At 43.2% G+C, this 14236-nt stretch overlaps 1 protein-coding gene across 6 annotated transcripts in view; it reads right to left on the minus strand.

The window, feature by feature from the left end:
- Positions 1-4879: 4879 nt before the first annotated feature.
- Positions 4880-14236, minus strand: part of KCNIP1 (potassium voltage-gated channel interacting protein 1) — a 725629-nt gene continuing 716272 nt past the window's right edge. For all 6 annotated transcript variants that reach the window (XM_014569862.3, XM_014569863.3, XM_006115769.4 and 3 more), the window contains 3 exons: positions 13623-13727; positions 13357-13419; positions 4880-5815 (listed from right to left, as the gene is read on the minus strand). In XM_014569862.3, the coding sequence (XP_014425348.1) occupies positions 5768-5815; positions 13357-13419; positions 13623-13727 (216 nt within the window). In that variant the 3' untranslated portion in view covers positions 4880-5767. The remainder of the gene's footprint in view (positions 5816-13356; positions 13420-13622; positions 13728-14236) is intronic.

The raw sequence follows: 14236 nt of genomic DNA on the forward strand, positions 1-14236 counted from the left end.
GCCCTTTGAAAGCCAAGAACAGAGAGAAGTCAGGCAGTATAAATGCAAACCTCTCCACAGTGAGTGGCCACTGTACATCATCCCACCTACCGTGGAGGAGACAGTACTACATTCTTCATGTGCTTGAGGGCCTGCCTTAGTTTGCTGAGACTTGGCCAAAAGAGGGTGCCAGTCATGGTGGTGCAGATACCAATCCAATGGCAACTGGACTGAGACCCATAGCGTACTTCACACTGCTACCTTTGATTTTTAGATGTGTGCAAGAGACTCCTTTCTCCTTGCATGTTTGTATGTACTTCAGGCTCTATCATATAGAACTTAGCAAAATCTGTATCATGCAAAATTTTGTGTGCATTTATCTAAGTGTCAGAATGGCAGTATTCATAAAAGTGAGATTAAAGGGACCCAGAAAAATCCTTTTAGCCCAAGAAATAGATTGTGTTTAGACAGGTTTTATAAAGCCTACTGTAGTAATTGTATATTTCAATGAAAAGAGCCAGTGAAGAGAAAGAAGACTTAAAATGCTTACAGTTTTACTAACTCATGGTATCATGAAGGGATCTGATTGATATATTTATTTGGGGGTAAGAATTTCAGAATTAGGTGCCTAAGTTAGACATGCACATTGTGACGGGGTGAAGCAACCCCGCCACTTGCAAATGCCACGAGCCGCGGCTGACGGTGACGGAACCGGAGCCGTGGCCGCAGCCGCCCCGGGCCCCGGAGCTAAAGCACAGGCACGTCAGCAAAATGCGCCGGCGGAGAGCGCCGACGTCAGAGGCGCGCCCGCGCGGAGCAGGGAGGGGCACCCGGAAATGAGGGCGTCCGGCGGCACTGACGAGCGGACAGATAAAAAGGACTTTGGGACGGACGAGAGGGGAAGTGTGGGGGAAGGCGCCAGGAGAGATGAGGAGGAGGCAAGGGAGACCCGAGAGGTCGGCCGATAAGGGCGCGGCGGGGTGAACAAGACCCAGGGCGGGCCGTGGAATCCGGGAACAGGCGTGTTTTGGGATACACCCCCACCTGTTACCGCCAGGAGGGTTCCTCCTGGCGTTAGGGCCCTGGGTCGGGGTCCGGAGAGAGGGTGGGCCCGGACCCCTCACCCTGCCAACGCGGGCTATAATCAGGGGAGGGTCGACCCGCCTCTCAGGCAAAAGGGGGGGTGACCGGGTCATCGTGTGACACACATGTTCTGCTAAATGTTATTCTTATGGTGCACTTGGAACAAGGACCCGTTTTTAAAAATGTGGGCCAGGATTTTTAATCTCACAGTGCCCCATCAAGAACTGAGCACCCCCTGGACTACAAAACGACACTCATTTGTACATCTTTTATTTTTATTATTAAACTCAAAATCTTTAAAACTGTTCAACAAAATATCATACAAATTGCCATTGGGTAATAGCATTTGTGAAGCGATGCATTGCTGCTCCTGTCGAATGGCTTCAGTTAGCACAATTTATAGTATTTGCCCATATGTCTTTAAGTCTATCGTGGTACTGCCAGGAGGAAGAAAAATGTTACACTGCTGCACACGCATCAACAGAGTTCTTCGGCTGACACACGGGTGATTCGTTGTTCTACATGTGTCAGGCATGCCAATATTCTGCCTATAACATTCAAACACGGCCATTTTGCTTATGGTATCAGTATCACTATGATTCACATTATTCATGATTACTCACAACATTGCAATGCTTTCAACGTAACAGGAAAACGAACATCAAAAAGTAGCAGACATCACATTTTGTGCATCATGATCGGCATTTTTATTCTCAATTGATTTGTTGCCTAATATGCATGTTATGCTCTTTAAAACTGCTGGCACTTGTTATGTAGATTAACTAATGAACTAAGTCAGACAAATCATCTGGTTATTATTGAAACAATCACAATTCGGAGAAAATGTCAACAGCTGATAGCACTGATGGATAGTCTAACGGCAACTTAGAAGCCAGCACAATAAGTGACTTCTACATACTGGTAGTAGGTTTTATGATGGGATGAGATCAATCTATCACAGTATGTTCTATTTAATAAGCTGTAGTAATAAGCATTTGCCATAAATATTGCACACCCCATATATGACTCATGGGAGGGTTTGCAAGTTTACAAACTAACACTCATAGAGAATTTAAAACCAAAAGGCCTTTTCCAAGCAGAATCAAATTCTGTCACAGTTTCATCCATGGACACTTTGCACACAGTTCACAAAGAGAAGGTTTACTGTGTATGGATGTGACATGGCCAAATAAATTAGGGGAACAGATCCAAGATATAATGGGCAATTGATGGTTTCTTAAAGACAGCGGTGTCATCACCATTTGGATTTACAACTAGAACTATTCGATACGGGGGAATGGCTTCAGTGACTTTCTACAGCAGATGTGAAGCTACAGCTGCCAGATGTGCTGGTCCTGGTATTTTAGGTGTCAGTAAGAGTACTCGGAGCTGACGTATCAACGCTGGATTAAACATCATCATGTGGTCATAGGACCCAGTCCTGCCCCACTGAAGTCAAAATGAATGTTACCATTGACTTCAGCAGGAGTATAATTGTGGTCCTGACATCATATGGCCATCCTACAGTTCACGGTCAATGGCCATAGCAAAACCCCAGATCTTTGGCTCCCCAAAAGAGAAGCTAAAGCAGCACTGTCGCTAACACAGGTCTCAATTCAGCAATACACAATCACATCTGAGGCCACTTGAAGTCCATGGGACTTCTCATATGCTTAGATGCTTAAAGTTGTGCGTGTTGCTGGATTGAGGGCAAACTCAACAGAAGGTGCTTATAGCTGCTCGAACAGGCTGGACATAGTACCCCCTAGTACAGCAGTGATACCCTCTGTGGATTGACAAACCTATACACTTCAGCTTTGTCTCCAGCTAACAAGGTAACCCACATCGTCACTACAACAGTGCTGAGAGTCTACACTGAGAAAACACCAGGGGCCAAACTCATCCCTAGTGGAATTCTACTGAATTCAATGGTGTTACCCAATCAGATAATGTGGCCCTAAGTACTCTGGTGTAGCCTTAGGTACCGTGCTTACAACGGTCTGAAGCTGTGGGTGGCTAGCAAACCTATTGGTCTAAGATGATGAGACAGTGCCTAACATGCACCCCTCTGTGAGTTGGCGGGTTCTACCTTGCAACACCTCCCGTTTCTTCCACAAACACTTTGGGGGTATGGAACAGACAACTCCCATAAATAATCTGATTGTGTATATAGTGTTGTAGCTGTGTTGGTTCCAGGGTATTAGTGAGACACAGTGGATGAGGCTGAGCTGAAGGTGTTTTCCACGTCTTAACAGCGCGCCCGTTCTTTCAAAATGTAATTGAAATAACAGGCGCACTATTCCGACGTCCTGGTAAACCTTGTTCCATGAAGATTAAGGGACTTGTCAGAATAGCGCTCTATTCCCACAGTGCAAAATTTCAAAATAGACTATTTCAAAGTAAGCTCAAAATAAGGTACGCAATTTGTGTAGCTTATTTTGAGTTAGTGCCACAGTGCAGACGCATCCTTAGAGACTAACCAAATCATGAGCTTTTGTGGGCAAACCCCACTTCATCAGATGAATTGGAGCAGAAATAACAGAAACCAAGGGATATATATAACAACAGAAGAAGTACCTGTGGACTACAGTATCCTCACAGCATCTCTCCCCTTTGCAAAGCACAGCACACTGCTGGATGTTGTCATGGCCTACACCTTTCCTAGGAATAAACTCTTTGGTGACATTCGGTGTGAGGTAGCCAGAAAAGCAGAGGAAGGCTCCAGTTCTGCCTGCACTAAAACTTTCCTCACTTGAGTAGCCCTGCTGATTTCAATAGGGCTACTCACATGAGTAGAACTAAGCACCTGTGTAAGCATATACCAGGATGTGGTACAGGGGCTTCCTCTGTGGTGATGCAAACACAGTCTCACACAGGTATGACTCGGACCTACGGCTACACCAGCAATATGTTTGCAGATCTATATGCTTTATAAAATATAGGGCTATAGAAACAAGCTGTTCCATATATTTTGCATACTATAAAAAGTTTCCACTAACCTAATATTTAAAATATATTTTCAGTGTTGACAGTATATTCGTAATAGAGTCTCTACTATAATAAAAATAGAGGTGTTTCCTGTAAGTGAGGCCTATGGCAACCCTGGACTACATGAAGTTGTTCTCTTTTTCCTTCTTGCTCCCTCTGCTGTTAGCTGCCTGTCTGTCACAACTGTTTTCTGCTCCACAAATTCAGTCAGCCTTCCTGACTGAACCTGTGTGGAGACAGATACTTGATCTGGGCCCAATTCTGGCCTGTTGAGTACGAGGATCTATTCTGCCTCTCTACATTTGGCCAAACATATTTCCCTAATCTCACGGGGGTCTCAAAAGAGAATTTTAAAAGATCAAATGAATCCAAATATTGGGAACTACCTTGCTTTAAAACAAAGTAAAATGATGCATTTATTATGGGTGTTCTAAATTGTATGGACAGGACCACAGTCGACAGCAGCAGTTCTGGTGAGAGATGTATCCCGAGGCCCTCTTTGTGGTTGGGAACTCTGGGGCATGCCCTTAGTCCGTTGAAATCATATTGTCTTAAAGGAACTCAATGTTATTCAATGGGATTCACTCTGAAGTGCAGAAATTGTGTTTTCTGTTCCTCTGTGACATATACTGGCTTGATGCTCCTCTGGGCATGTCTAAACTACATCCCTCTTTCGAAAGATGGATGTAAATTAGACAGATTGAAATTGCAAATGAAGCCGGGATTTGAATTTCCTGTGCCTCATTTGCATAATGGCGTCCGCATATTCTTTTGAAAATGGGTCTTTCAAAAGTGAAACCGCTATCTAGACGCGGTTCTTTTGAAAAAAAAAAAAAAAAAACCTTTTTCGAAAGTTCTTGTACTCCTCAAAAAATGAGGGATCTTTTGAAAAAGGGGATTTTTTTCAAAAGAATCGCATCTAGACAGCGGTTTCACTTTCAAAATGCTCATTTTCGAAAGAACGCGTGGCCGCCATTATGGAAACGAAGTGTGGGAAATTCAAATCCAGGCTTCATTTGCAATTTCGATCTGTCTAATTTACATCCCTCTTTCGAAAAAGGGATGTAGTCTAGACATGCTGACTGGTATATTTTAGAAGCAACTCCGTGAATCTGAATGGAGTGACACCAGTGTATGTGAGAGACAACTCAGGAATGTTGAGGAAAGTGGGATATATGGTTTTTCAATGAACTGGACACTCCATTTAACATACTAAATAAATCGGGTGTTAGTTTTAAAAATCTAAACAGAGACGTCCTGGTAGAGTAGGCTTCCGCCCAAGCAAAATAAAGACGACATTTATACAACATATTGTTTTATGATGGAATGGGCTGAGTTTCCACTCACAATAGATGGGCTTAGCAAGCTACGGACATGGTGCTACCATATGTGATCAAGTTTGCTAGATGAAAAAGCAGCAGAACTTGTGGCGAGCAAAGAGAAGGTAGCATATTATTCATTAAACTTCAAGCAGCAGGGCTTGCTCACCAGGCTGTATGAAACTATTAGCATGCTTCCAAAATGAAATAACTTCCAGTCGGTGTCTCTTGGGGAGGAGAGATGGGAGTTTGTTGCATTCGGGAACGCAGCTCGGTAGGAGATGTCTTACACAATCCTTGTTCACGCAGCATAGCGGAGCTGTAAAAAGCTTTCGGCCAGAAAGAAGATTTTCATTCCATACAAAGTCTCTGGTTCCTGTGCTGCCTCTCAGATGTGGTTACATCACATTCTCAAAGAGCTGTAAGGACCTCATAATATTGTCATCCTGGAAGCAATGAGAAAAACCAGACATTTAAGGGAGGAATTGAAAAGAGGGGTTCTTAAAGCTTTCGATGGCAGAAGAGGAACTTTGCAGCACAGCCAATACTGTACCAAATATTCATTGTGGCAGGATGTGATGGCTCTGTTTTGTAGCACCATTTGTGCTAGGTGAGCCAGAAATACGGTGGAAGCTTAGGTCCTGATTCAGCACATCACTTGAACACATTCATCAGCTTGCAGTGTCCCTCTATAGGACTTATGTGTATGCTTGAAGTGAAGCATACTTTTACATGATTTGCAGAACAAGGAGAGCTATCAGCACATTTCAGTTCTTTACTGAAGCAGAGCCTGTTCTGAGCTCTGCATGGAGCCCCTCTGACCCTGAAGAGTTACACGTGTGCTTAACTTCACACACCCGACCTGTCCAATTGAAGTGATAGGTCTGAAACTGATGTCAATGCTGCACCCCAGGGATTGCTTCACTCACTACTAAAATGCAGCTACTTCTGGGTTGAAATACGTGAAATCTCACCCCTCCTTGATTTGCACTTCTGGAATCCAAATGACACATGCTGTAAAACCAGATTAATGACATTTCCCACGAGCCAAGCGACAAGTCCAGAGTTTGAGGTGTGATGTACCAAAGTTTTATATTTCTCCCTGCCTGTCTCTTTAAATCAGGGCACCAGAAAGCCTGCCTTGACTCTGTGCTCCATCCCTGGAGCTTTGGTCTGATCTATGATATATTGGCTACTAGCTGGGCTGCAAAGGGTAACACCAGTGACCTTAGCCTTGAATAAAATCGTGAGGCACGTAGAAGAACATAATTTGTTGGACAAAAGTCAACATGGTTTCTGTAAAGGGAAATCATGTCTTACTAATCTATTAGAGTTCTTTGAAGGAGTTAACAAACATGCAGACAAGGGGGATCCTGTAGATATAGTATACTTAGATTTTCAGAAAGCCTTTGACAAGGTCCCTCACCAAAGGCTCTTGTGTAAATTACATGGCCATGGGATAAAAGGGAAGGTCCTTTAATGGATTGAGAACTGGTTAAAAGACAGGAAACAAAGGGTAGGAATAAATGGTAAATCTTCAGAATGGAGAGGGGTAACTAGTGGTGTCCCCCAAGGGTCAATCTTGGGATCAATCCTGTTCAACTTATTCATAAATGATCGGGAGAAAGGGGTAAGCAGTGAGGTGGTAAAGTTTGCAGATGATACCAAACTGTTTAGGATAGTCAAGACAGAAACAAACTGTGAGGGACTCCAAAAAGATCTCACCAAACTGAGTGATTGGGCAACAAAATGGCAAATGAAATTTAATGTGGATAAGTGTAAAGTAATGCACATGGGGAAAAATAACCCCAATTATACGTACAGTATGATGGGGGGCTAATTTGGCTATGACAAATCAGGAAAGAGATCTTGTAGTTATCGTGGATAGTTCTCTGAAAACTTCCACACAGGCTACGTCTACACTGGCCCCTTTTCCGGAAGGGGCATTTAAATTTCATGAGTCGTAGTAGGGAAATGCGCGGGGGATTTAAATATCCCCCGCGGCGTTTAAATAAAAATGTCCGCCGCTTTTTTCCGGCTTTTAAAAAAGCCGGAAAAGAGCGTCTACACTGGCCCCGATCCTCCGGAAAAAGTGCCCTTTTCCATAGGATCTTATTCCTACTTCAGGGAATAGGGCACTTTTTCCGGAGGATCGGGGCCAGTGTAGACGCTCTTTTCCGGCTTTTTTAAAAGCCGGAAAAAAGCGGCGGACATTTTTATTTAAATGCCGCGGGGGATATTTAAATCCCCCGCGCATTTCCCTACTACGACTCATGAAATTTACATGCCCCTTCCGGAAAAGGGGCCAGTGTAGACGTAGCCAGTGTGTGCAGCGGCGGTCAAAAAGGCAAATAGGATGCTAGGAATTATTAAGAAAGGGATAGAAAATAAGACACAGAATATCTTACTGCCCCTGTATAAAACTATGGTACACCCACATCTTGAACACTGTGTACAGATGTGGTCTTCTCACCTCGAAAAAGATATTTTGGCCTTGGAAAGGGTTCAGAAAAGGGCAACTAAAATGATTAGGGGTTTGGAACGGGTCCCATATGAAGAGAGGTTAAAACAACTGGGACTCTTCCGTTTAGAAAAGAGGAGACTGAGGGGGGATATGATAGAGGTATATAAAATCATGAGTGGTGTGGAGAGGGCGAATAAAGACAAGTTATGTATTAGTTCCCATAATAGAAGAACTAGAGGACACGAAATGAAGTTAATGGGTAGCAAGTTTAAAACTAATAAAAGAAAGTTCTTCTTCACACAGTGTGTAATCAGTCTGTGGAACTCCTTGCCAGAGGAGGCTGTGAAGGCTAGGACTATAACAGAGTTTAAAGAGAAGCTAGATAATCTCATGGAGGTTAGGTCCATAAAAGGCTATTAGCCAGGGGATAGAAATGGTGTCTCTGGCCTCTGTTTGTCAGAGGCTGGAGATGGATGGCAGGAGACAAATCACTTGATCATTGTCTTCGGTCCACCCTCTCTGGGGCACCTGGTGCTGGCCACTGTCGGCAGACAGGCTACTGGGCTAGATGGACCTTTGGTCTGACCCAGTACGGCCGTTCTTATGTTCTTATGGTCAGCAGCCACTTAAGAACGCTATTATCAATGAGTCCGGGAAAGGTTTGAGAGGAGGTAGTAGGGCAGGAATACCCATTCCCTTCCCTCTTTCCCCTCTTCTGTAATGGAGGAAGTTTTGTTTCTCCAACAGACTCCATTCTCATTCCCAAACGTTTCCTGGAATGCCTGGGGAAAGATGGAGGAGCTGAACTGAGGTTGGCCCCTTGTTCTCCCTGGATCAAGAAGAGCCTTTGTGCCCCACCCCGTCACAACAAATACTGCCAGGCTACGTCTACACTGGCCCCTTTTCCGGAAGGGGCATGTAAATTTCACTAGTCGTCGTAGGGAAATCCGCGGGGGATTTAAATATCCCCCGCGGCATTTAAATAAAAATGTCCGCCGCTTTTTTCCGGCTTTTAAAAAAGCCGGAAAAGAGCGTCTACACTGGCCCCGATCCTCCGGAAAAAGTGCCCTTTTCCGGAGGGTCTTATTCCTACTTCAAAGTATAAGACCCTCCGGAAAAGGGCACTTTTTCCGGAGGATCGGGGCCAGTGTAGACGCTCTTTTCCGGCTTTTTTAAAAGCCGGAAAAAAGCGGCGGACATTTTTATTTAAATGCCGCGGGGGATATTTAAATCCCCCGCGGATTTCCCTACGACGACTAGTGAAATTTACATGCCCCTTCCGGAAAAGGGGCCAGTGTAGACGTAGCCCCACACTATTAGATAGCATCAATGTTAGACATGGGAAGCAGGTTTGACCAGTCAATTGTAACGTGCCATACATTTAGTCTCCGACTGAACTGCATGATTAAGCAGAGGTGTCTGATTTTCTCTCATCTGCCTTCAGGAGGCATCATCTTAACTTGTTCTTCTTTCAGATTAGGGCACATTGAGAAAAGAGAGGCTGTTGTATTAAAAAAAATCATATTTTGAAAACACCAAGCAATTGGGATTACTGGTGTTATAGCTGCTTAATGCCTAGGCACATTAAAATTAAACTCTCGGTATATGAGGCGTCACATAGACACAATGTAGAAGATAGTCCCTGCCTCAAAGAACCTGAAATTGAAACAAATAACGCCCACACAGAGTAGGTGGAAGGAAACATCTCCCCTGTTTTACAAGTGGGGAGCAGACACACAGCAATTAACTGACTTGCCCACAGTGACGGAGGCAGGAATTGAGTGCTGATCTCCTATATCCTCCGTAAGTGACTTACCCCTACATCATCTTTCTTCTTTGAGCAATTAAATGCCTGACTGATATAAATGAGATGGGGCAATTGCTGCAACTGACAGTCACAAAGACCCAGGGAATCCTTCATGCCTACAAAAGACTTTGCAATATGTAGCCTAGAGTAATTCATCATCATCAATAATCATGGGCTCAATGCCCATTGGTGTCCGATGCCTCCCTCATTATTTCCTTTCATCTTTCCCTGCCCAGTGCAGAGTGGCTTAGTTTCTGTAGACAAGCTCCGCACCAATCTACAAATTTAGAAATTTGTGATTTCTAAATTAACTACAGTAAAACTCCAATAGTCCGGCATCCAATTGTACGGCACTCCTGATAGTCCGGCATCAAAAACGCGAGAGCCTAGTGAGTGAGCTTCAGCAAAAAACAAGTCACAAGGCAGCAATGGCAGCAGCTGAACCGAGCGAAAAAGGTAAAAAAGAGTTAAAAACACTAAAACATTACAGTATACTGTATACAGTATGTACAATAAAGAGGGTTAAAAGCACTTTATACACAGTATATACAGTATATATATAAAATCATCTTATAGGACCTCCTGATAGTCTGGCATATCCGATATTCCGGCACCACCTAGGTCCCAAAGATTCTGGATTATCAGAAGTGTACTGTATAAGGATAATTTAATGTTTCCCCTCCCACGTGCATTATTTTATCTCACATCATTCTGCCCATTGACCTATCCTGCTTAGATCTTTAAAATTCTTTATAGTTCTCTCTGGTCCTGGTAAACCTAACCTTTAAAAAAAATCAAAAGGAAAATGAAGCAGCTTAAAATTCTCCCATTAATGCTCATAGACATCTAGTCCCAGGGCAAACCTGGTAAGCACAAGCAATTAGAAACACTATCCCAGAGGACACTACTGCCAACCTGATAGCAGACCTATGTAACTTTGTTCTCACCCACAATTATTTCCAGTTTGAGAACAACTTATACCTCCAGATCAGCGGCACAGCCATGGGTACACGCATGGCCCCACAGTATGCTAACATCTTTATGGCTGATCTAGAACAACGTTTCCTCAACTCCCGTCCCCTTTCACCCCTCCTCTACCTACGATACATCGATGACATCTTTATGATCTGGACACATGGCCAAGAAACACTGGAGATATTCCACAGAGATTTCAACAACCTACACCCCACCATCAACCTCAGCCTGGACCATTCTACACGAGAGATCCACTTCCTGGACACCACCGTACAAATCAACAATGGAAAATTAGACACCACTCTCTACAGAAAACCCACCGACTCATACAGTTACCTCCATGCATCCAGCTCCCATCCAGAACACACCACACGATCCATCGTCTATAGCCAAGCCCTTCGATACAACCGCATCTGCTCTAACCCCACTGACAGAGACCAGAAGCTTCAGGATCTCTACCAAGCATTTATAAATCTCAACTACCCACCCAGAGAAATAAAAAAGCAAATTGAAAGAGCCAGACGAATACCTAGAAACCATCTACTTCAAGACAGACCCAAGAAAACCAACAATAGAACACCACTTGTCATCACATACAACCCCCAACTTAAACCTGTCCAACACATTATCAATAAACTACAGCCTATACTGGAACAGGATACCATACTCAAAGAGGCTCTGGGAGACAGACCCATAGTCTCCTATAGACAACCACCTAACCTCAAGATGATTCTTACCAACCACCACAGGACATACCACACTAATACCAACCCTGGTACCTTTCCTTGCAACAAACCCCGTTGCCAGCTTTGTCCACATATTCATTCTGCTGATACCATTATTGGACCTAACCAAGTGAGTTATAAGATCAAGAACACATATTCCTGCGCATCCAGAAATATAATCTATGCTATCATGTGCCGAAAGTGTCCATCTGCTATGTACATTGGACAAACATCTCAGACACTTTGCCAAAGGATTAATGCCCACAAAACAGATATCAGACAAGATCACAAAGAGAAAACAGTTTCTTGCCACTTTAACCAGAAAGGACACTCTCTAAATGACTTAGCCACCTGCATTCTGCTACAAAGACCTTTTACATCTGCACTTGAAAGGAAATCCTCTGAACTGTCATTCATGTTAAAATTCGACACTTGCCAACAAGGACTTAACAAGACTTTGAACTTTCTCACCCATTACCAAGACAGTTTCCCCAATTATCACCTGTAATACCATTAACTCACAAACATCCCACTCTCCCTACCTTTAATATCAGCAATTCACAGACACTTACCTTCCTTTCTCCCCCTTCCCACACCCCCGCATCCCCCTTCTGTTCTGCAATGTGATTTGTCCTTTTCATATTTGTTCATTTTTTTTAATTGTATCCTTTGGTATATATGGTTGTGACTATTTTCTTCCACTATTTGATCTGAGGAAGTGGGTCTGGCCCACGAAAGCTCATCATCTAATAAACCATCTTGTTAGCCTTTAAAGTGCTACATTGTCCTGCATTTTGCTTCAACTACCCCAGACTAACACGGCTACATTTCTATCACTGGTAAGCACAAGGCATGCCAACCACCAGGAAAAAGATTAATACCTCACAGGAACAAAAATGGAGAGCAAAGATGACAAAAGTTAAGGCAGGGGCCAAAACCCAAGCAAGGAAAGGGAAGATATCAGGAAGAAAGCCACCAAATGAACTGGTGTTGGATTAGTTATCTAACAACGAGGGATGAGTTTCAAATTCCTGAACAGAGTTGGATGAAAATTTTCATCTGCAAAATTTCTCTCAAAAAAAATTAGGCGACCGAAACATTCTGTGAATCAACCCAATTGCTTGGGTTGCAAATGCTTTCATCCCTCTCCTGACAAAAAATACCTGAAAAAATGGAAACATTTTGATTAGAGAATGAGAATTAGTTTCTAGGGAAAGCTTGATGGTTGGTAAGTGATAATTAGTGCTGTCTTAAATACCCTAAAATGCACAGGCTTTTATTGTGCTGATTAAATACTGGAAACTTCCTTGACCAAACAGTCACACAGTTAATTGGAGTCCAAGAAAACAGATGTTGGGCTAATTGCGTGTTCATACAGACACTGGTCTTTGTGTAGGCACTAAAAATAATGGTAAATAATTACCACAGCCAGTTTAATTGATGAAATTTGTCAAAGATGCTCATTTTGGACAAATCAACATTTTGATGATAGCACTTGTTTTTAACATTTGACCTTAAACATCAATGAGTTTTATGAGTCAGTGTTGTAACTGAAAGGTTCCTTTGCAGATTTTATGCTTTTGGACAGCTCAGCTAATGTGGTAGTCCCTGGTAATGCTATACAGAAATTAAAAACCACTTACATGTTTTTCTGTTTTTGAGAGGCTGACGTTAAGTTAAAGGGTCTGTGAGTTGTGACCAGTACAAAGGATTCAGGAATTCACTTGGGAAAATGAACGTGCTGGCACTCTGTTCAGCACTGGAACTGAACAGTCTGTACGCTGCAATCAGTCTGCACCAAAACCATGCAGGTTCCCAGCATTCACTCATCTTGAGGAAGATTCACAGATCACAACCCAGAGCTAAATTTTGCAGCTGGTTTGAACATCTAACAGATTGAAACCTGGGGACCTGAACACCCACAGACCTGCAGTGAATTGAAATCCAGAGCGGATGTGAACCTTGTGAACGAGGCCACCTTCTCTACTTTCAAGGCGGCAGTACGATGATTCTTACCTCCTGACAGGATTCAATAAACTCATCTAAAGTTACAACCCCGTCTTTGTTCTTATCCATTTTCTGCAAAACAAAACAAAAACATGCTCAGTTCTCTGAGCACAGAGACATCATTGCACATGTAGCTTGTCATATTATTACTTGTAGTAAACTACAATACCTGTAGACAAAGGCTACCACTGACATTCTGCAGGACTGTGTGTCATAGCTACCATCAAATCCTGAGTGAAGTATCCAGAGGAATATATCAGAAATCAACTAATTACCTGGAAGAAAACTTCTACATGCAGTCTTGGAGCATCTTCCTTGAGAACAGGATATGTGTACTTGCCCATCATATCATAAATTGCCTTTACTATATCCATCATTTCCTGGAGTAGTGACATGCAAAAATACAAACAGGGAAATGACTACAGACAATTATTACAGTGCATTATTTTCTTTTCCAGAATAAGGCCCAGTTCTTTGCTCTCTTCCTAATATTAAGGAAGGCATGGCCCTAGGTTACTCTTGACATTTCTGCTACTGTTCCAGACAGCACAACCCTGGTAAAGCACTGTAATCTCTGCAACGTCACGCTTTTAGATCTTGCTTGGGAGGTGTGGGCCACAAAGAAGGTTGACTCTTCAGTTTACAAGTCTCCTCGCTCACTGCAACAGTTACAGCCAGTGTTCAGTCTCAAAGGCTAGGTCTACACTAAAGGGGAAGGTCAAATGAAGAGACGCAATTGCAGCTATATTAATTATGTAGCTGGAGTTGATATACCTTAATTCAAGTTTCCCCCCTGTACCCACAGTGGAAGGCCGATGGGAGCAAACGCTCCGCATGGCTTCTCTTACTCCTTACAGGAGCAGGAGTACCAGCTGCCAATGGGGGCACT

The sequence above is a fragment of the Pelodiscus sinensis genome, chromosome 17, assembly GCF_049634645.1.
Source record: "Pelodiscus sinensis isolate JC-2024 chromosome 17, ASM4963464v1, whole genome shotgun sequence".
Taxonomy (NCBI): Eukaryota; Metazoa; Chordata; order Testudines; family Trionychidae; genus Pelodiscus; species Pelodiscus sinensis.